The sequence below is a fragment of the Pisolithus orientalis genome (genome assembly GCF_024613125.1).
Source record: "Pisolithus orientalis strain OTSU chromosome Unknown F5J12scaffold_7, whole genome shotgun sequence".
Taxonomy (NCBI): Eukaryota; Fungi; Basidiomycota; class Agaricomycetes; order Boletales; family Pisolithaceae; genus Pisolithus; species Pisolithus orientalis.
Genome location: NW_026260788.1, coordinates 866,522 through 884,750, shown reverse-complemented (window position 1 = coordinate 884,750; position 18,229 = coordinate 866,522). Strand labels below are relative to the sequence as shown.

General features: G+C 50.9%; 9 protein-coding genes across 9 annotated transcripts; 5 read left to right on the top strand and 4 right to left on the bottom strand.

Moving 5' to 3' along the window:
- Positions 1-50: 50 nt before the first annotated feature.
- Positions 51-2,073, top strand: F5J12DRAFT_717442 (uncharacterized protein; the record flags this gene model as incomplete). Its single annotated transcript, XM_051741058.1, has 10 exons — positions 51-139; positions 208-427; positions 548-832; positions 886-1,127; positions 1,179-1,239; positions 1,309-1,454; positions 1,521-1,698; positions 1,746-1,873; positions 1,928-1,970; positions 2,026-2,073. 10 exons carry the CDS (start codon positions 51-53, stop codon positions 2,071-2,073), a joined length of 1,440 nt encoding a protein of 479 aa, XP_051602306.1.
- F5J12DRAFT_523527 (uncharacterized protein) lies at positions 2,072-3,243 on the bottom strand. Its single transcript, XM_051739860.1, has 2 exons — positions 2,789-3,243; positions 2,072-2,702 (listed from the first exon to the last, which is right to left on the bottom strand). The coding sequence occupies exons 1-2, from the start codon at positions 3,025-3,027 to the stop codon at positions 2,267-2,269; spliced, it is 675 nt and encodes a 224-aa protein (XP_051602305.1). The 5' UTR covers positions 3,028-3,243; the 3' UTR covers positions 2,072-2,266.
- F5J12DRAFT_816948 (uncharacterized protein) lies at positions 3,121-4,820 on the top strand. The gene is made up of 3 exons (XM_051745110.1): positions 3,121-3,243; positions 3,298-3,357; positions 3,414-4,820. The coding sequence occupies exons 1-3, from the start codon at positions 3,169-3,171 to the stop codon at positions 4,629-4,631; spliced, it is 1,353 nt and encodes a 450-aa protein (XP_051602304.1). The 5' UTR covers positions 3,121-3,168; the 3' UTR covers positions 4,632-4,820.
- A 61-nt stretch (positions 4,821-4,881) lies between these two features.
- Positions 4,882-5,427, top strand: F5J12DRAFT_781274 (uncharacterized protein; the record flags this gene model as incomplete). Its single annotated transcript, XM_051742545.1, has 5 exons — positions 4,882-4,940; positions 4,999-5,088; positions 5,136-5,206; positions 5,310-5,319; positions 5,340-5,427. The coding sequence occupies 5 exons, from the start codon at positions 4,882-4,884 to the stop codon at positions 5,425-5,427; spliced, it is 318 nt and encodes a 105-aa protein (XP_051602303.1).
- A 274-nt stretch (positions 5,428-5,701) lies between these two features.
- F5J12DRAFT_717220 (uncharacterized protein) lies at positions 5,702-7,050 on the bottom strand (the record flags this gene model as incomplete). Its single annotated transcript, XM_051741048.1, has 6 exons — positions 5,702-5,805; positions 5,857-6,197; positions 6,256-6,347; positions 6,415-6,587; positions 6,645-6,765; positions 6,808-7,050. The coding sequence occupies 6 exons, from the start codon at positions 7,048-7,050 to the stop codon at positions 5,702-5,704; spliced, it is 1,074 nt and encodes a 357-aa protein (XP_051602302.1).
- A 950-nt stretch (positions 7,051-8,000) lies between these two features.
- On the top strand, positions 8,001-10,172 carry F5J12DRAFT_904531 (MFS general substrate transporter; the record flags this gene model as incomplete). Its single annotated transcript, XM_051748538.1, has 9 exons — positions 8,001-8,049; positions 8,107-8,152; positions 8,276-8,483; positions 8,534-8,688; positions 8,740-9,262; positions 9,317-9,364; positions 9,418-9,515; positions 9,574-9,685; positions 9,768-10,172. 9 exons carry the CDS (start codon positions 8,001-8,003, stop codon positions 10,170-10,172), a joined length of 1,644 nt encoding a protein of 547 aa, XP_051602301.1.
- A 281-nt stretch (positions 10,173-10,453) lies between these two features.
- Positions 10,454-10,999, bottom strand: F5J12DRAFT_781271 (uncharacterized protein; the record flags this gene model as incomplete). The annotated part of the gene is made up of 2 exons (XM_051742544.1): positions 10,454-10,860; positions 10,954-10,999. The coding sequence occupies 2 exons, from the start codon at positions 10,997-10,999 to the stop codon at positions 10,454-10,456; spliced, it is 453 nt and encodes a 150-aa protein (XP_051602300.1).
- A 335-nt stretch (positions 11,000-11,334) lies between these two features.
- On the bottom strand, positions 11,335-14,806 carry F5J12DRAFT_816905 (phosphoglycerate mutase-like protein). The gene is made up of 14 exons (XM_051745109.1): positions 14,412-14,806; positions 14,028-14,356; positions 13,834-13,921; positions 13,651-13,673; positions 13,499-13,528; positions 13,404-13,450; positions 13,301-13,347; positions 13,113-13,212; positions 13,025-13,053; positions 12,757-12,958; positions 12,623-12,693; positions 12,346-12,560; positions 12,126-12,251; positions 11,335-12,032 (listed from the first exon to the last, which is right to left on the bottom strand). The coding sequence occupies exons 1-14, from the start codon at positions 14,762-14,764 to the stop codon at positions 11,743-11,745; spliced, it is 1,950 nt and encodes a 649-aa protein (XP_051602299.1). The 5' UTR covers positions 14,765-14,806; the 3' UTR covers positions 11,335-11,742.
- A 27-nt stretch (positions 14,807-14,833) lies between these two features.
- F5J12DRAFT_816899 (MFS general substrate transporter) lies at positions 14,834-18,226 on the top strand. The gene is made up of 13 exons (XM_051745108.1): positions 14,834-15,045; positions 15,111-15,209; positions 15,263-15,408; positions 15,454-15,520; positions 15,575-15,689; positions 15,741-15,884; positions 15,935-16,016; positions 16,072-16,088; positions 16,179-16,511; positions 16,601-16,688; positions 16,786-17,433; positions 17,565-17,905; positions 18,110-18,226. Exons 1-13 carry the CDS (start codon positions 14,880-14,882, stop codon positions 18,165-18,167), a joined length of 2,304 nt encoding a protein of 767 aa, XP_051602298.1. The 5' UTR covers positions 14,834-14,879; the 3' UTR covers positions 18,168-18,226.
- The last annotated feature ends 3 nt before the right edge of the window (positions 18,227-18,229 follow it).

The window sequence follows — 18,229 nt, the reverse complement described above, 5'->3', positions numbered from 1 at the left end:
CTATTAGTTCAATCACAGCTCATCATCGAAGACTAGTCGTAGCTAGAATTATGGCCGCCCGCACAAAGTTTGTGGAATACATCGATAAAAACGCAGATATTTTCATCGAGCGGCTGGCACAGGCAGTTAGGATTCGGAGGTAAGCCTATCACACGCGCACTCAGCCCCATATAGCCATGCGGATGATCCATATCGTCTCTGCTGCAGCATAAGCAGCGATGCCCGCCGTCGGCAAGATGTCATCGCAATGGGAAACTGGCTGAATGATCAGCTCGTATCTCTCGGCGTGACGACGAAGCTCGTCGATCTCGGGACCCATGTTATGCAGGGCCAGACGCTCCCTCTTCCTCCCGCAATCTTGGGAAAGTTGGGCGAAGATAAGAACAAGCGAACGATCTTAATCTACGGCCACTATGATGTACAGCCCGTAAGTAACCCTGCACATTATAATTTGTCTGGAGATCCTCCTCTTTCATCGCTTTCATCGCTCTCTCTCATCCGACTCACCATGATGAAAGAACTCAAAAGGATATTCTGACTTGACTAGGCACTCAAGTCGGACGGTTGGAATACAGATCCGTTTGAACTCGTCGTCGATAACGAAGGGGGGAAGCTGATTGGACGTGGCGCGACGGACGACAAAGGTCCAATCATGGGTTGGCTGAACGTCATTGAGGCGCACAAAAGCCTGGGTCTCGATATGCCTGTCAACTTGCGCTTTTGCTTCGAGGGAATGGAGGAAAATGGAAGCGAAGAGCTCGATGAGTGTGTTATCGGTGAAGTCGGAAAGGGAAAAGAAGGGTACTTCAGCGGTGTAGATTGCGTTTGCATCGTGAGTCTGTCTTTAGATATGCCTGTCCTTCCGGTCACCATCTCTGTTTATAGTCTGACAATTATTGGCTTAACACGCGCACTCCCGCACTAACTTATGGCTTGCGTGGTATCGCATACTTCAGTATCAATATTACTGGGCCCGGCCAGGACCTTCACTCTGGCCTTTTCGGTCGTATGGTGCACGAGCCAATGACGGATCTCATCAAGCTCATGAGCAGACTTGTGGATAATAACGGCAATATACTCATTCCCGGCGTGGATGAAATGGTCCCGCCCCCAACTCCAGAGGAGATGTGCGTGTAATCATCTTACTCCTTTGTAGTTTACATCTCAGCGCGCTCTAGTAAGCTGTACAAGGAGATGGACTACACCACAGCGGACGTAGAAGAAGCTGCTGGCGGCCCGGTATGCATCGAGTTCTCCTCATATAGTACTCCGTGGATATGATCTCTGACTTGTGTTTTATGTACGTAGATCGCGATCTCAGAAGACAAAGTGACAGTTCTGATGGCGCGCATGCGGAGCTCATCCCTTTCACTGCATGGAATTGAAGGTGCTTTTTCGGACGTTGGTTGTAAGACTGTAATACCTTCTAAGGTCGGCGGCAAGTTTAGCATACGGTGCGTCTTCATTATGTGAGGTCATTCCTGATACCTATGTTTTATCGCGTCCGCGGAGTGTTGCAGGCTCGTTCCCCCTCAAACTCCGGAGAATATCATTCCGCTTGTCAAGGCATACCTTGAGTCGGAGTTTGCCAAGTTGAACAGTAAGAACAAGATGTTCGTCGAATACTTGCATGGAGGGAAACCTTGGGTTGCGGATGTGAAGCATTGGAACTTTGAAGCTGCAAAACGAGCGATTGAGGTACATCTTCTTCCCCATCAACTGACTTGGTTTCACACGTTGCGCAGGCGATATACAACAAGACACCCGACTACACACGTGAGGGCGGATCGATCCCTGTCACGCTCACTTTCGCGGAAGCTTTGGGTGTGAATGTCCTATTATTGCCCATGGGTCGTGCCGATGATGGTGCTCAGTAAGGGCCTCTATTCGGGGGCCAGTGACGTTGTCATTGACATGCAAACTGCAGCTCGACTAACGAGAAGTTGGATCGGTCGAACTTCATCGAAGGGGTAAGTCTTTGTTCATAGAAGGTAGAAAAGCATATTCTCATGTTAGGTTGCGCAGACGAAGGTCCTGGGTACCTATCTATACGAGGTAGCCGCTGCTGTATGAATGAGAGAAGTTATCACAAGAGTGTAACTATACTCAGCGGAGGAAAGGGTATTTGATATGTACACCGGTCTTGGGATATCTGTGCATTGCGCTGTGGAATCAACAGGATATTCACATAACTCGAAATCTCCAAAGGACGAGATAAACGGAGCCGATCCAATAGCTGGCCACTACGTGGTGACCGACATCCGATTTATTTTAAGTTCCTCCCTCGTCTATCTACGCAGAAGCCTGCTCCAGGCCGATTTCCATCCTGATCAATGATTGACTGGGAAGGAGGGCCAAGTGGATCGCGCAGGACAGTGACCACAGATTGGCGTGAGACGTTGTGTCGGATACCAGCTGTCGCAGTGGGATTGCTTGACTGTACTGTTGCCACGTCCGATGCTGGTGATTGGTTTGACACCCCAAATATCCGATTTCGAGCTTCCAAGTATTGAGCCTCCCGTTGTGCGAGAGTACTTTGGGTGGGGGGTGCAGAGGAAGAGGCAGGGTTCGATGACTGGGATTGACTGGGACGTTTGAGGATGCGCATCTGGGGTATCAGTGCAGCGGCGGGAGGTGCGGTGGTACCGTTCCTGGTGCCCGAGGGATTGATGATCACTTCAGGCATGGGAGCTCGGGTGCTACTGTGAGCAAATAGATACACGACGTGAGCACTCTCTCTCATGCCAAGCGCCAACCCCTGCGATTGGTTCCAAGAAACAAGACTCACGCTTCACGCCACACATCGGCGTCAAAGTCGTTTTGAACGGCTCGGACGTTCATGTCCATTGTCTGTTGCAGGGCAGTTGTGGTACTGGTCTCACCACTGTGATCGCCGTCGTCATCATCGTCATCATCGTCAGCGTCCCAGTCGTCTGGAATTGCCTGTATTTTTTCCCCTTTTCTGCTCCTGGTAGGCAATACATACGTAGGACGCTGTGCGTTGGAGGGTAAATTTCCGGGCAGCATACTCGTCGTCGAGGTCGTCGTCAGGGATGATATACCAAATATGGCAATAGTGGGCGCTAGTGACCGTTTGTGCGGAGGCAAGGTTCAAGCTTGACGCACTTCCCGTCCTCGCCCCCCCAAAAAACAGACAAAACAAAAAGAATGGTCCCTCAACAACAACAGGATGTCGATCACAGGCGTCGAAAACAGACACTAGAACGGGCAAAAGTGAACCACGTACGTCATCTGTTCCGGTAACCCGCAGTCACCCGACGAATCATCGTTTCACAGCTATCGAAGCAGCTGCAGATGCGTCTACGGTATGCGAGGCTCAAGGTAGATTACGGTTGGGTGAGTCGCTTGGACAGAATGCCCCTCAGTGTGTGTGTCTCAAGACAGGGTGTTAGCAACGACAAAGTCTGAATGAGGTGGAAAACCTCTACTTTCACCATTCACACCTTCGCACCTCACGAGTAGCACCACCACCAGCCACCGTGACGAAGCCGCACACGACAAATGTTGGTGATGCGAAAGAAGTCTCCTCGCTCGTATCTATGCTCGTAGACGATCTCGTCACAAGTTCGCAGCCAACAGACTCATCTAGCAATCCGGACCGGGCGTTGGCACTCCAGATGTCGGAGCCGTCTATGATCGATAACATCATGGATCCTTCTCGTTCAACTGCCATAGGTACGTTTGCGTCATCGAGTCTGCCGGTCACGCAAACGACTCGCCTAGAACAAGATCAGCCCTTGGACACCTCATCACAGCCGTCCCAATCGCAACCCAATCCAGCTGTCGCAACGCAGAGTACGAACACGAACGTGCAGATGCAGTCACTAACGCCGCAAGCAGTTCAGGCAGCTTCGTCAAGCTATTCTCTTCCTATGCTTGCTCTCTCAGATCCTTCGATCTTGATCCGACTTGTGCAGTTGCAGTCACAGGCATTGGGAATGTCTCAATCGCAGCCTCAACCACAGACGAAATCACCGGCAGTGGGACAGTCGTTATTATTATCTCATCCATCTTCTGGTCCCATCTCATTAACTCCTTCCACCCAAGCTGGACAAACTCTTGCGCCGCAGCTGTCCCTATTATCTTCACAACCCCCCCATTCGACTTTACAACCGTCGATATCCCTTCAGCCCCAAGTTACATTAGCATCCACGCAAGCATCAACTCCAGCGTCGTCACCATCACCAGTCCCAGCATCCTCACAACAACAACCACAATCAAGTGCCCCAAACCCAAGCCTAACCATGTCATACCCAGCTTTGTCACACGTGCCACTGTCGATTGCACCGTCATCTACAACCCCAGTGCCGACGCCATCACCACCGCCGCAACCCCTAACAGCAGCTACAATAGTCCCATCATCGTGCACGCCAAGCACGTCAGGACTCACATCCACGTCGACACCCCCATTAACATACGACTCTTTCTGGTCTACACACATCTCGGCAGCAGGCATGACGCGCCCACTTTACCGGACTCACGGAGGTTTCTCTGCAAGTGCGAACAGCGTGGGACACGTCGCGATGTTGACTCCCGGTGGCCATACGGCGGTGATGACGCAAGAGGGAGTGTATGTAGGGGGTGCGACGGTTGGGAGGGCAGGTGTATAGATTTTGAGCTAAGAAAGGGCAAGGATGTGAATGGATGTATGTCTTTGGTTTCTCTCAGTCGTTTTCAGGCTTGATCAAGGTCTTATCGATGGTCGCGATTAACCAGGTGGGATTAAACATACAATACTCACCAGCATTGTTTAATATACAAATGTTCTCTCTTGCACACGGTTCGTCCACTTGAGCGTTGGACTGGTATGTAGGGGATGGGGAGTAATCCGCATCCTCCAACAGTTGGCACTCGTCCGGAATGACCAAGTTGTTACTGCGTCCTTCGGTCGAGGTAGCAGCCTGTGGAGCGTCGTCAGTGTGTGTGGCACTACTATGATTTGAACGGTAACGTATGCACTTCCACTTTATGCTTTAGGACAGCATCGACGGTCTGTACCCGAGGCCGACAGGGGGTTTATCCTCTTCTCAATTCCTATCCGACCGTGACGGCTGAACGACCAAATGGGTGAGTATACTGCTTGGCATCGCCGGGAAATGTGATGTATTTGATAGGGAATCTTACCTGGTCCTTCAGTCATGGTATGATCTTGACTTCCGCGTTATCGTCTACGTAGAACTGGAAAGTGTATCGTCACCGCCATGGCAACGATACATAATAATTCTGTCCGCCGACTAAAGAGCACACCAAGCAGAACTCACAAAAAAGTGAAATGGTATATGCAACAGTAACTGTAATGTAAGTAACCGATCGTATAGAGACCATATGGAGTACTACGAGGTGCGGAAAAACCTATGCTGTAGGGAAGGAAAAACGGCGAACGTAAAGGTCATGGGTAGGAGCTGAACGTCGTCACAGGCATTAAATTGGGAAAGTGAATCCGGTAGGGGTGCAAGATACGTCGAACGAAAAGAAACTGATACGGGGCAAGGTAGACATCAACATATAACCGTACGTGTCATGTCGCTCATGCGAAATTGTGTCAACTGGTAGACCAACTCACTCATCCTTGGACAGTGTTCTATTTGATTATTGTCGTCGTCGTCAAGTTCACACTGCTCTTCGGAGAGCATTGAGAATGGAAAGTAAGAAAGTGATCGAAATAAGAGCGGAGAACGACTTAGGAGATGACGCCCCCGAGCCACCCAAGGATTTTGAACAAGCCCCACAGGCAGCCTCCAGTGATGATAGGTAAAGTGAGGTTGTCATCTATAGAACCGAGATCTTGACGATTGTCAAAAGGAGAACGGGAACAATAGAGGGCGTGAAACTGACCGAGGGCCTCTGCGATAGCAGTAACGAGTCCTGTCACGACTCCAATTGTGGCTATTCCCGTCCACCCACTAAACATCTTCGAACTCGAGTCTGCGAAGGCTTCTCCAACACCTCCTTCCCATGTCCAACTCAATCCCGGTCTCTGCTCCCTCAATGGCGCTAGAAATGACCAGAAACCGACAGCCACAGCTGCGCCCGTTATTGCAGCGGCGACGAACCCTGCAAGACTCTTCCGCTGTGCAAGCGGAAGACCGAGGATGGGAACACGTGCCGGGAGGCGTGGTGTGAACCGGCCGTAAAGACGGCCGAATGTGGATGCGGCGGTGTCGGCCCATGAAAGACTGTGTATACAAGAGGTGTGTCAAAAGGGAGACAGTAAAAGGAATTGGAAAGACGAACATGACCACAGAAACGACGGCGATGTCGAGAGGAAGGGTAACGAGGACGGTGTTAACGCCTAATATGTACCATATCACGCCGTTAGATGCTTGCTGATATTGGATGACAACAGGCGATATTAGGGTGATGTCAATGATAGTGAGGGGTAGCAAGAGGTACCTTTTCGCTGTCTCGCATGAGAATGCCAACGCACTTCTCAAAGGCGCGCTCCAGGGATGGGTAACGCAGACGGAGGATGTCGATTGGTATGAGTACGGCAAGCGCAGAGCCAAGTGCCATGACGACGTAGTCGCGTGATCCATCTGATGTCCACAAGTATAGCGTCAAGAAGCCTACGAGCAGTCAGAAGACATGACAAACAACAGAGATGCGGAGACAAAAAAAAGTACCAATGGACGAATGCAAAGCCTTGCGGGGAATCTCCCAGTCTATCTTGTTATCTACTTTTTCTGGTTGCTTTTTATTTCTGGTATTACTAGAGGCAGAACCATTCCGTGCGCGTGACTGTCTCTTTGCCTCGCGAGCCACGACTTGGGCGTCCGCTTCCTCAACAAGCTCGTCGATGGTGGGGGCGTCAGACAGTGAGCCCATAGAACCGCTACTGTGCTGAGAATCCCGCATAGACGACGGCCGGCGTTTGTGCGCGTGCTTGGCACCTGTCATGCTGATGTTGATGTTGGTGGGAGGCGTGGATGGGCGACGTGGAAGGGAGGGCGTCCTCGAGCGAGACGACGAGCGGCGTGGCTGGTCATGGGCAAGCCCGAGCGAGAAGGCGTCGTTGGCGGGGAGGACCATTGCTTGCCTGGTGGTCCGAAAAAAAGGATAGCTTGTCAAGTTGACGTGACGCGGCAAGTTACCGTCAACTACGATACACACACTGCCTGTGCTACATGACATACACAAAAACATGTCGACTCTACAGTGAACGAACAACCCGTCGACGCAAGGGATCGCCGTTATTTGGTTTCGAGAGTCAAAAATCCTTGTCTCGGAGCATTAAAACGAAGGCCGGGTGAACAGAAAAATGCCTCGTCAATCGTAGTTATAACTCCGAGAGAGAGAAAAAAAAAAAGAGAAAGGACCACCCAAGTGGACGAACGCTGTACGGGGATCATCATCACATTCAGAGACAAAGGACGACGAGGCCTTGAGGAACGCTGACGAGCACCTTTTATATGGACACCCCTGGCTTGGGGGTCACATCGGGCCGAAACTAGAGATTATAACGACTCTCGATCGCAACAGTGCAGCATCCTCATGACCAACCCTAGCACTGATGTGGGGATTCAGAGTGGGTCAGAAGTCTCTCGGAAAGGTCATAGTACCAGCACTGTCTGCGGCCCAGTTAGGGGTGTTCAGTCGTCACATGTGGACTGCGGGACCATCGCATTTCGTTTACCACTGGTTTGTCTTTCACAGCCAATGTCTTGACAGCCGCATACGTGCACAGCATAGATACCCATTCCTTGCTGTAGCAACCGAAATCTGCCTCGCTTTGTTCCTGCCAGGATCCTATATATTAACGCCTGTTTTTCATGCCATCCACACCCCCTCTTCGCGTGACAGGCGCGACAGAAACCAAAGATGAGAATGCCGTTTGCTAAGAGCAAGGCTACCCGTAAGAACTGTTGACCTTACCTTCCATCCATGGTCACTTACAGTTACACCGCTTTGCAGAAGCCAATGAGGTAGCCGAGGCTCCTCCCAAACAGCCAGGCTTCTGGAAGTCCTTCGACTGGAAGTTGATGCTTGCCCTCTTGTTTCCGGTCACGCTAGAGACTTTGGATTATACAGGCAGGTCAATTCAAACCTCGTGCTGTTCTGCAAGACTGACAAAGTCGTGTTTCCTAGTTGTCGCAACTGCTCAGTCGCATATAGCTGTGAGCTTCTTGCGCGTGTCTCCTGGCCCATCTACATAAATGACGATGCCTTTTCCAGTCCGTGTTTAATGCCTTAGATCTTCAAAGGTTCCAAAATTTCTCCTACTTCCATCGAGCAATGTTTTGACCTTTTTCGACAGCTGGATCGGAACGTCGTATTTATTGACTTCCACAGTTTTCTTGCCGTTCTTTGCTGCCGTGGCCGATGTTTATGGCAGACATTTCGGTCTCCAGATATCTTTACTTTTCTTCCTGGTCGGAAGTGCCCTAAGCACTGGTGCCACCAACATCATCATGGTGCTGGCTGGGCGGGGCATCGCTGGTGTTGGAGCTGCCGGTTTGCTGACAGTGGGCTATCCTTACACCAAGGAACCTTCTCCATCTCATGCTATCCTCAGATTGTCAGGACCATCTTATCCGACACGACGTCTTTAAACGCCAACAATCTCCAACAATCAACCATGTTTTTATTGTACGCTGTTGGCTTCTCCATTGGGCCTGTCATTGGAGGCTTCCTCGTGGCTGCAAGTTTCCGCTGGGTCTTTGCCATCAAGTTGGTAGCAACGAGTACTATACTGCGTTCCATGCTAATCACGAGTTTCAGCCTGCCGTGTACGGTCCTCGCAATACTCTTTTGTTTTCTCTTCCTGCGCAACCGAGTTCGCGGGGGAAGTTCCTCCGATGAACTTCCCCAAGGCAGTCGATCAGATACATGGATCTCCCGGCTCGCTTACATCGACTGGATCGCCACGTTCTTATTCATTTCCTCAGGCATTCTGATCCTTCTTGCCTTCAACTGGGGTCCAGGTGATAACTGGAAGTCAGCGCGCACCATCGCCAACCTAGTCATAGGTGCCCTCCTTTTCGTCTTGTGTATGGTGTGGGAGATCATCCTTGAGAAAAAACGACATTCACAAACTGGAGTATCCGGCGTATTCCGTGCTCGTCCAATGATCCCACTCGAGATGTTCACGTCGCTTGATATGTGTATCGTGCAATACGGGGCATTCGTATCTGGGATCGTCATGTTTGTGATGTTCTACTTCGTGGCGATCTTCATGACGGTCGTCACCGGTCTCCCATCTTCTCAAGCGGGCGTTCAGTTGCTCTACTTTGCACCTGGTCTTGTGCGTTACGCCATCCTTCTTTCATCCAGTCCTGTGCTTAGAAGATGCTGCTAGGGTGTTGGATCGTTGCTCTCAATTCGCCTCATAAAGAGACTGAGACAGGCAAGTACATTTTCCTACACGGTGCTCTCGGTACTAAGACGAATGAAAAACAGCCTATCTATCCTATTGTGCTCGGATCAGCTTTCATGACTGTCGGTCTTGGGTTGATTCAAATGGCCATGGAGAACAATGTCCAAGGGCAGGTCGATGGGTGCGCATGCCACTTACAATGGGTGGTTGGTTCATACGCTTATATATACATGCAATAGCTTTATGGCCATGTGTGGCGTTGGGGTAGGGTTAACCGCCGGGCCGCTTGTCATCCAGGCACGGTTCATCAAGCCCGACCATATCGCAATCTCGAATGCAATGTTGCTCTTCGTGAGTCCCAAGTCACCTACTTTTCTCGAAAGCTTTCCTCATCCGGATCCCTCCTCCTTTCGTGCCCGGTGTTCATACGTAGTTCCGCGCCTTCGGAGGTACCGTCGGACTCGCTCAATGTTTTACGATAATGAACAGCAAAGTCGACTCTTATATCTCGGAGGCCCTAACTAACGGCACGATCTCGGGTGCTGACCTCGCGGTGCTTGCGGGCCTATACGAGAGCGGGGGACTTTCCTCGATCCAGAGCTTGGACGGACTTCCGAATGATGTACAAGCGGTGATCCGGGATGCGTTTAGGAACGCGGTGAGGTGGAGTTTCGTATCTCTCATTCCCTGGGTTGGGTTGGCGACCCTAAGTTCGCTGTTCTTGACCAAAATTGAGGACTCAGACCTCAATGACAAGACTGCCCAACCTGATAAGGAGAAACTCCAAGATTCCGACGGTGGCGAGGTTGAGCGGCACCAGACAGCGGCAGCGGTATGACAGAATGCTTCCATTTGAATTCGTGACTCGAGAGCAAGTCAAGTATTTAATGTTTCAGAGTAATACCAGTATCAGACACTACTGTCGATCTCCCACGTGTTGCTACTTTCGTATCTGATACCCTGCTTAACATTTATGTATCTGTACAAGGAAACTGTGAGTTACGTTCCGTTTCGACACTAATACAACAATCATTCCATGACATCTTGGGATTAATGGTACACCAGAGTAAACAAGGGAGGAAAGCAGAGTACAGGTATACAAGCAACATGATCGAAGAGCTACTGCTCTACTTTGTTGACTAATTCCATGACAATCTCCACAGCCCTGTTGAACTTCGCAACGTGCTCTGTCGTGGGCTGGCAGGCGTTGTCTGCAACAGATCCATAAGGCACTCCGCCCATTGCCGCCTGTACAGAGTCCTGGATAGCAACGATGCTGATATCAGTGCCATAATAGTCCTGAGCTCCCGGGTATTGCGGGGGTATACTGGACAGTATGTCCTTGAGCTCAGCTAAAACCGTGACGTTACCGTCGTCGATGGCAAGCGTCGTGGTCACGGCAGGCTGGAGAGTAGGGGTACCGATTGGACGGATCTGCGAGGTGATTGTGAGCTCGGTACTGTCCTCGCTGACTGCTAGCGAGTAGAGGGCCTCGGGAGTTGGAGGAGCGAAGCCGCCCGTTATCCCTGCAAAAGAAAAAACAATAAGGTGAATATTGAAGTCGAGGACGGGATCCTAGCATTGTAGAGGAATCGGATGATGAAGATGCCAATGTGTACCTCTCTGGAAGACAACTCGATAGCCCCCGATCTCGCTGGACGACATGATCTCTTAGATCTGATTCTGGTTTGTTTACGGTTCACAAGGAAGGAAGGAATGAGAGGTTTGAAGCGCAGTTGCCTCCAGTAGCTAAGGCAGTCATATCGGGACATCCCCCCTAAAAATCATTTCCGATCGCACAGCTTGTGGCGATATCTCGTAGGTTGGTGAGGGTTATGTAAGTAATGACATCATATGTCCGGGCACCAGTGATGCCAATATTCTGCGGGGCAGTCGCTTCACCTCACCTCTGCCTGTCATCATGCAACCCACTGTTACTGCAGCTTCTGTTAAAGCTCCTCCTCCTGCACATACAACAAAGAAGGACGTCATTTTCCTCCAGCCGTCCCGCACTTCCATGTCTACTTCCGCTTCTCGAGTCCCGGCGTCGGAGGAAGAACATCCGAATCCACAATCAGAACAACAGAGCGAGGTTAGGGAGCCTTTGCGGCTACGTGGAGGATGTTTACCCTGTCCGGTAGTATCAGTCGTTTATTTCGCGAGTGCATTGCAGGTGCTGGAGCTGACATTTTATGCTCGTAGTGGGGATGGTGCTTCATCATCCCATGCCCATGCATCTGAATACATGCAAAGACGATAGCGTACCTTCCATACGATAATGTCATATTCGTTATATTTCCGAGAACGAGAATTATGTGTCGAAAAGTATAAGGACCTTAGTATGTTCTTAGCAGCTTTACAAGTAACGTCTCAATGTCCATGTCATTTGCGAAAGTGCCAAAGAACCTCTAATTGCTTTTAAACTTGCTATCCCCCTTCCGCGGTTCGGGTGGATACCATCCTCCCACAGTCTCCCACTCTGGGCCTGGTGGTATTGTCCAGTCCCCAAAACACCCCCATGCCCAATCCGTGTCCCTGATGGTCTTTCTTTGTCCTTCTAAGAATGCCTCGAGAGGACAAAGTCCATGTGGAGAGACAGGGCATGGTTGGACACCGTGCAGAGGCACGGGCCCATCATTGATCACGATCCGGATGTGACTGGGATCTGAGCTGGACGTCTCTGCAGGGCAGCTGAGCACTGCAAGGAATTTTGAAAGGCATTAGCATCAGGTTGGCAAAGGTGTAGAAATGCACGGTTGGGGAGTAAGTGCGTGATGAGAGAAAGACTCACGTTGGAACTGTACGTTGGTTGCGAATGGTGCAAGGTCGGATGCCCTGAACGATCGGTTTGCAGGGATATGGTCGGCGGGAAGAGGACCAGTCTCAGCGAGTGTCGTCAGGTTGAGCGCAGTGAGGACTACACTCGGTAAAAGCGGTGTCCAATGACCACCACCGGGACCCAACGTGACGTCAAACCTTCACATTCCCAAGGGCCAAAGCAACGAACGCACCATTCAGCACAACCACTTCGTGGGTCGCGTCAACATATAGGGAATCATAGAGCGGCCACGTCTCCTCCCTGTGCCATGTGGCATTCGTACTGGAATTGTGAACCTCAATTGGCATGTGGGTTAGTCGAGACACAAGCTCCTGGATGTAGCCGAGTCCCTGGATGCGCGCGACTGGAGAGCCGAATGCGGAGTCGTACCAGAAAAGGAGGTCCATGCTAAGGAGAAAGCATCCCGGCGAGTCGACACAACGCAGGTAGTAAACCCAATATGAACTCACGAGTAATTGAACCCTTCCCACTCTTCTTCCGTAAAAAGTTCGCAGAATTTGGAGTACCCCAGGGCAACCGTCTGATACCACCACCATCAGCATCCAAAACACCACGTTCAACCCACGGCACACCCGAAACGTACCTCGTATGCACACATCTGTTGCATATTGTACACATGCCGATCGGTCAATAAGAAACCATTGCCCATCTCCCCATTCGCTTTGACACTGGGCCGGAACTGAGCTTGCAGTCGCGGCTTCGCGTCCTTGAGATACAGACTCATCCACTCTTTGACGTACGGGCTTGCACGGTCGGCCTTCCCATGTGCACCGGCGTTGGGGCAGCTAAAGGCAAGAACACACAGGTGGCCCAAAAATCAAGGGGACAGAAAACTGCATGGGAGTACTCACGTATCATAAGGGGCCAGAGAGTTATTAAACTGGCCGTGCGGGTTAAATCAGTACTTCGGCTGCTGTAATGCTCAACGCAACTTCTCACCCCATCGGCTTCGATCATGAGTACTTGCTCATATTTGCCGTCAAGAGGCCACCCGAAAAACCCGAGTGCGAAGTTGATCGCTGAGGCATGCATACGATCCCTGTGTCCGAAATGTTAAGAATTACGGGCACCAAGACAGGATGCATGGGAATGCGGCGCATATATGGTGTTCCGCATGGGTTACTCACTGAGATTCCGTTCGAAAAACAGGGATACTATTTGCAGCAGTGAAATTCTGCAGGGATGGTGTTAAACGCATCTACAAACGTTAAGTTGCATAGTTGGCACTACCTCGAGCAAAAAGCCGTATTTCAGCCGCATTGATACACCAAGGTCGACTGTGGAGACGGTCGGAAAAATAGGTTGAAAGGTGAATTGGGACATACAGAGCTGCTGCCTTCCAAAGGGTGTCAGAACTGACAACGGATGAATGTGGGGAATTGTCGAGAGCCCACGCGAAGTGATGCAGCGAGTGGCCAGCGAAAATGGAGGATAAATCAGAAGATTCTTCGAACTGCGCAATTCGAATTTCATTTACCTTCCTCACCAAGCTTATATGTCCTGAGCGCGTGTTACCCCAGACATAAAGAATTGCAATTATGCAGTACAGCGTTTGTCGATACAACGCCGTGAGAGTGAGAAGGTTGAAAGCAAGGTTTTCAGAGGAGTAGTTAGAGCGACTGAAAGTAATAAATCGAGGGCGGGTTTAGTCCCAACTCACCAATCATTCAAGAAGGCTAACGATCCAGTTGCTTCCCACTCTGCAGCACTTTCATGCAGTTGTCTGGACAGGGTGGCAGGTCCCGATGCTGTACAAATTAATATTAAGCTGAAGTTTAACATAAGGTGGTTGCGGAAGAAATCGTTCATCGACAAGAAGGCGCTCGGTGACACCATTTACTACAGAAAACTTACAAGGACCAGTTGGATACCTGGCACCATGCCTATGCAGCAGATGGACGCCGGCAATATTGCAGCCTTGCGGGGGCTCCGGTCCTTCATCAATTCCAAAAGCACCTTTAGGAACACTGTACCACGGAGAGAGGTTCCCCCAAGAACGGAAGAGATTGAACTCGCGTTCCCTCGCGTTCTCAGTCGCATTTTCAACTTTATGCTCCAGAAAGTCTTCATACAGTGAAGGAGGGAGGACGAGTTCAGCAGCACCGGTTTGGATGGGTTGTGAGGGGGCTGTTAGTATAAGAGCTGGCTCTGCACCTGTTGGGGTGCTGCCTGGGTATCCGACGCTGTTAGCCATACGTCAGGAGGAGAGGAAATACAGTCGTCTTTTGGTAGACGTACTCCGTTGGGAACAGGTCTGGGTAATAATTTGTCGGAGAAAGAGGGAAGTTGTGAACCTGAGTTGAACCGACAAAAGGGGGTGCAAGGACATTCGCCTGGCCTTCTTTCTCGATATCACTGTAAAGTTCCGATGGACACTTCAGCCGCTGCGTCAGGAGCTGAGCAACGAAACAGAGCGTGACTCCGCCTGCAAACGAGGACAAGAGATGTGTGAGGGTAAACCGCGGGCCCCGAGACTCGGGAAGAGGGCTCTTCACGGTGGTAGCCCGAACATCGGTGGGAGGCTGCTTATGACTTGCCAGGAGACCCTCGCGCTCAGCAGCACAAGCCTCCAAGTCGTCGTCGTGATCCATTTGCTGACGGAAGGAAATTCAATGTGGACGAAGTAACACCCTGTTTGCACGTGACTGCACAGTGCTCGTCTTCGAGTCGCTTCTAACTTGGACAAGTGCTTTCCTGCCTGTGCTTATGACGGGCTCCTCAGGAATAGTTCTGGCAGACGATGACGATGACCTCGATCACGGCTACTGGGATGGAGTAGCAAGGGTACTGGGTCCCCCGTGGACGCGTTTGCCGTCCCTTACCATTGGCTTTCTCGGTGTGCAGGTCCTTTGGTCAGTCGAAATGTCTTATGGTACGCTCGGTCCCTCTACGTGTCGCATTAGCCCCTCTTAACCATTTTTTCCTTGGGTATCTTAGCCTCCCCGTACCTGGTGTCCCTCGGAATGTCTAGGTCGGGAATGGCCGCCGTGTTTCTTGCTGGCCCTTTGTCCGGTCTCATCGTTCAGCCCTTGATAGGTTTATACTCCTTCATGGCAATTCATGCTAGAGCATCATTCAACTCCCACCAGGTATCATCGCCGATAACTCGAAGTCGCGTTTTGGTCGACGGCGACCCTTCATTTTTGCTGGAGCAGTACTATGTTGCTGCGCAACCCTGTTGCTTGGATATACCAAATCTGCTGCATCTATCTTTGCACCCAGTGGGTCATTGACGGTGTGTCACTTCCATCCCTCGCACTGCTCTTCTGACTGGCTATAGCATAACGTTTTCACTGTTTGGCTTGCCGTGTTAGCCATTTATGGCATCGATTTCTCAATAAATGCAGGTACGTCCGCCGGCCTCCCATCACTATATAATATCACAAACCTGGGGGGGAAAGTCCAAGCACTTGACCGTGCTCTTATCGTTGACATACTTCCCACTTCCGAGCAACCGAACGGGAACGCCTGGGCAGGTCGTATGGTTGCTATTGGCAGTGTGGTGGGATTCTATGTGTGCGTTTTCACTTTGACTTGTGACCTCTCATACCAAGCTTCATAACGCAGTGGCAATATCGACCTTCCTTCCATCTTTCCATTTCTGGGCCACGCTCAACTTCAAGTCGTTTCCGTGATTGCATCTTTCTTACTGCTCAGCACGCATATGTGGGCAGCCTGGTGTGTGAAGGAGCGCGTCTTGGTCGCCACTCAGTAAGGATGGTGTCCATCCACCCGTATACCCTGTCTTGACAGCTTAACAGTGGCCCTACCAAGACACTTGGACAGCAGGTAATAGAGTTGTGGCATACTTACCGCCGCCTGCCGCTCACCATCTATCGGATTGTAAGTGTTGTCTTTGACCATTCTTGTGGAACAACAGTCACCAATAAGAGATTAGTGTCTCATCCAGTTTTTGTGAGTATCCCTCTCTTCAGGATGGCAGACTTCTGAATAATTTTGTTAATCTGATGTTGGTGTGAATGATCTGGTTGTGACTAAATCCAGCTCAGCACTTGCCTGGTTTCCCGTTCTTTTCTACACTTCTCTGTATATCGGAGAGCTTTATAAGCGCTCGTTGCCAGACACTGTGGCTGACGATGCCGACGTCGATGCGGAAGCAACACGTTTAGGGAGTCGCGCACTGTTTTACAGCGCCCTAGTTGCGCTCGTTGCTAACCTGGTCACGCCTTTTTTCGTCACTCAGGATGAACCTGGTGTCAAGGCAAGCATAGTACGGGGAAGCAGATGGCGACAATGGATTAAAGTGCCAAGGATCCGTCTCGTGACGCTCTGGGCATTTTCGCATGCTGTTTTTGCAGGATGCATGTGGGCGACATAGTAAGTGTGATCTTAGTTTGTCTAGTGCTTTCTACTTGCGTCCTGGCATCACTGTTCTGACATCTTCCTTCCGGTCCTTTCACCTTTAGTTTCACGACTTCTGTCTCGGGTGCGACATTTGTGATGGCACTCACCGGGTTTTGTGCGGCAGTTGGGCAATGGGCATCCTTTACCTTGGTGAGTCCTCCCCACATATGAAAAGCCACACTCTTAACTTTCTCATTGCAATGAACATCTCTCCCCCTCTCGGTGATATGCGGCCTCTTCATTCTAGCTCGCTGAAGCAATCCTTTGCCACCCGTCTACGCTCCTACTAGAAGCTGAGGCTGCCCTGGAGCTTGGCTGTCACCTGGGGGAGCTAGGCCCAGAGCTCGAGCAAGAATTCGGTGGTTCAGACACCGAACCGATAGCTACACGTCGGCATCGTCACATAAACCGGGGTCCCCGCAGTTTCGAGGGTGGTATGGTGGACGATGATTGCGACGAAAACGTAGAGGAAATGGAGAGGAGGGAACTATTTGAGGGATGGGGCGAGGATAATGCCGAATCTGAGGGAGATTATGAGATTGATGATGCCCACACGAGTGGTGGTTTACAATCGCAGACACTGTTCGACGCTGACACTGAAAATGACTACCAGGAACGAGAGGCCGGACACAGGCGGGCAAGGGGGGGAGTGGATGATGGGAAGTACCGTAAACCGATTAGTGACGAGTGGAAAGACGACGAACGCGAGGAACTAATAAATCCCGAAAATCCTCATTCTAGTGTTGGACGGCGGTCGCCGCGACTGCAGGAAGCTGAGGCTTTCGAGCCTGACTTACACCCACTTGTTCGTGGTCCTCAGCAGCGGGGGCGTAGAAGGTTTTCGGAAAGCAGGGGGAAGGGAAAGGGACTCAGTGCGCAGGCCGGTACAATCCTTGTGAGTGCATCCCCTCGTACCCTCGCCATTAGCTTTCCTCTCGGGGTGATCCAGGTGACCCGTTTACTGGGGACCACCCAAAGTTTTTTCGGTCCTAGCCATACTGTCAAGACACTAACCCCTTCGAATAGGGTATACACAATATTTTCATTGTTCTTCCTCAATTTCTCGTGACAGGCCTGTCGTCATTCATTTTCGCTGTCCTAGACCCTGAGAAATCCGTTCTCCATGGACATCGCCCCGGAAGTCCAATGCCGATTGGAGCTCCTGGAAATGGCACGACTGGACTAGGTGTCGATGTCGGAGCTGAAGGAACCGGGAACGGATTGGCTGAGTTAGGCCGCCACCTGAGTTCTCGCGCGGTCCAGGTGGTAGGCGAAAAAGTAGTGCAGCAGCTTCTGCGCGCGCGTGCCGAAGGCGAAGACAACATAGCAACAACAGGTGACCCGAACGCAATCGCGGTGATATTCTCGTGCGTAGTTCCTACGTTTGCGCGAAACGTTGCCGGGAAAACTAATACCGTCTTTCTCGGTCATTTTCGTCATTCCACCTTTTCTGTCCGGATGTCATTCGCATCACCCATACATCTTTCACGCTCGTCGATACGTTTGTGCGGGCGATGTGGGATATTGGCGCTGTATTTGACTTGACATGGACGTCCATGGTGCCTGCGCAGGTTGGGAGGCATTGCTTCTATAGTTGCCTTTGTACTTACGTGTCGTCTTGCACGATGACTGAGGGTTGGTTTGTAGGCAGAGATGAGGATAATATACTTTTTCTTCTTGTGCAATGACAC

Bases quoted from the DNA above. Each gene is read 5' to 3' on its own strand.
- F5J12DRAFT_816948 (XM_051745110.1), top strand. From the start codon at position 3,169: ATGGTCCCTCAACAACAACAGGATGTCGATCACAGGCGTCGAAAACAG. The intron at 3,244-3,297 runs GTACGTCATCTG...ATCGTTTCACAG, and splicing joins AACGGGCAAAAGTGAACCAC to CTATCGAAGCAGCTGCAGAT. The intron at 3,358-3,413 runs GTGAGTCGCTTG...ACAGGGTGTTAG, and splicing joins TCAAGGTAGATTACGGTTGG to CAACGACAAAGTCTGAATGA.
- F5J12DRAFT_816905 (XM_051745109.1), bottom strand. From the start codon at position 14,764: ATGGATCACGACGACGACTTGGAGGCTTGTGCTGCTGAGCGCGAGGGT. The intron at 13,213-13,300 runs GTGAGTAACCCA...TTTCGGACACAG, and splicing joins GTTTTTCGAACGGAATCTCA to GGATCGTATGCATGCCTCAG. The intron at 12,959-13,024 runs GTGAGTACTCCC...TCTTGCCTTTAG, and splicing joins TCTCTGGCCCCTTATGATAC to CTGCCCCAACGCCGGTGCAC.
- F5J12DRAFT_523527 (XM_051739860.1), bottom strand. From the start codon at position 3,027: ATGCTGCCCGGAAATTTACCCTCCAACGCACAGCGTCCTACGTATGTA. The intron at 2,703-2,788 runs GTGAGTCTTGTT...ATTTGCTCACAG, and splicing joins GCCGATGTGTGGCGTGAAGC to TAGCACCCGAGCTCCCATGC.
- F5J12DRAFT_816899 (XM_051745108.1), top strand. From the start codon at position 14,880: ATGACGGGCTCCTCAGGAATAGTTCTGGCAGACGATGACGATGACCTC. The intron at 15,046-15,110 runs GTACGCTCGGTC...TGGGTATCTTAG, and splicing joins GTCAGTCGAAATGTCTTATG to CCTCCCCGTACCTGGTGTCC. The intron at 15,409-15,453 runs GTGTGTCACTTC...GACTGGCTATAG, and splicing joins CACCCAGTGGGTCATTGACG to CATAACGTTTTCACTGTTTG.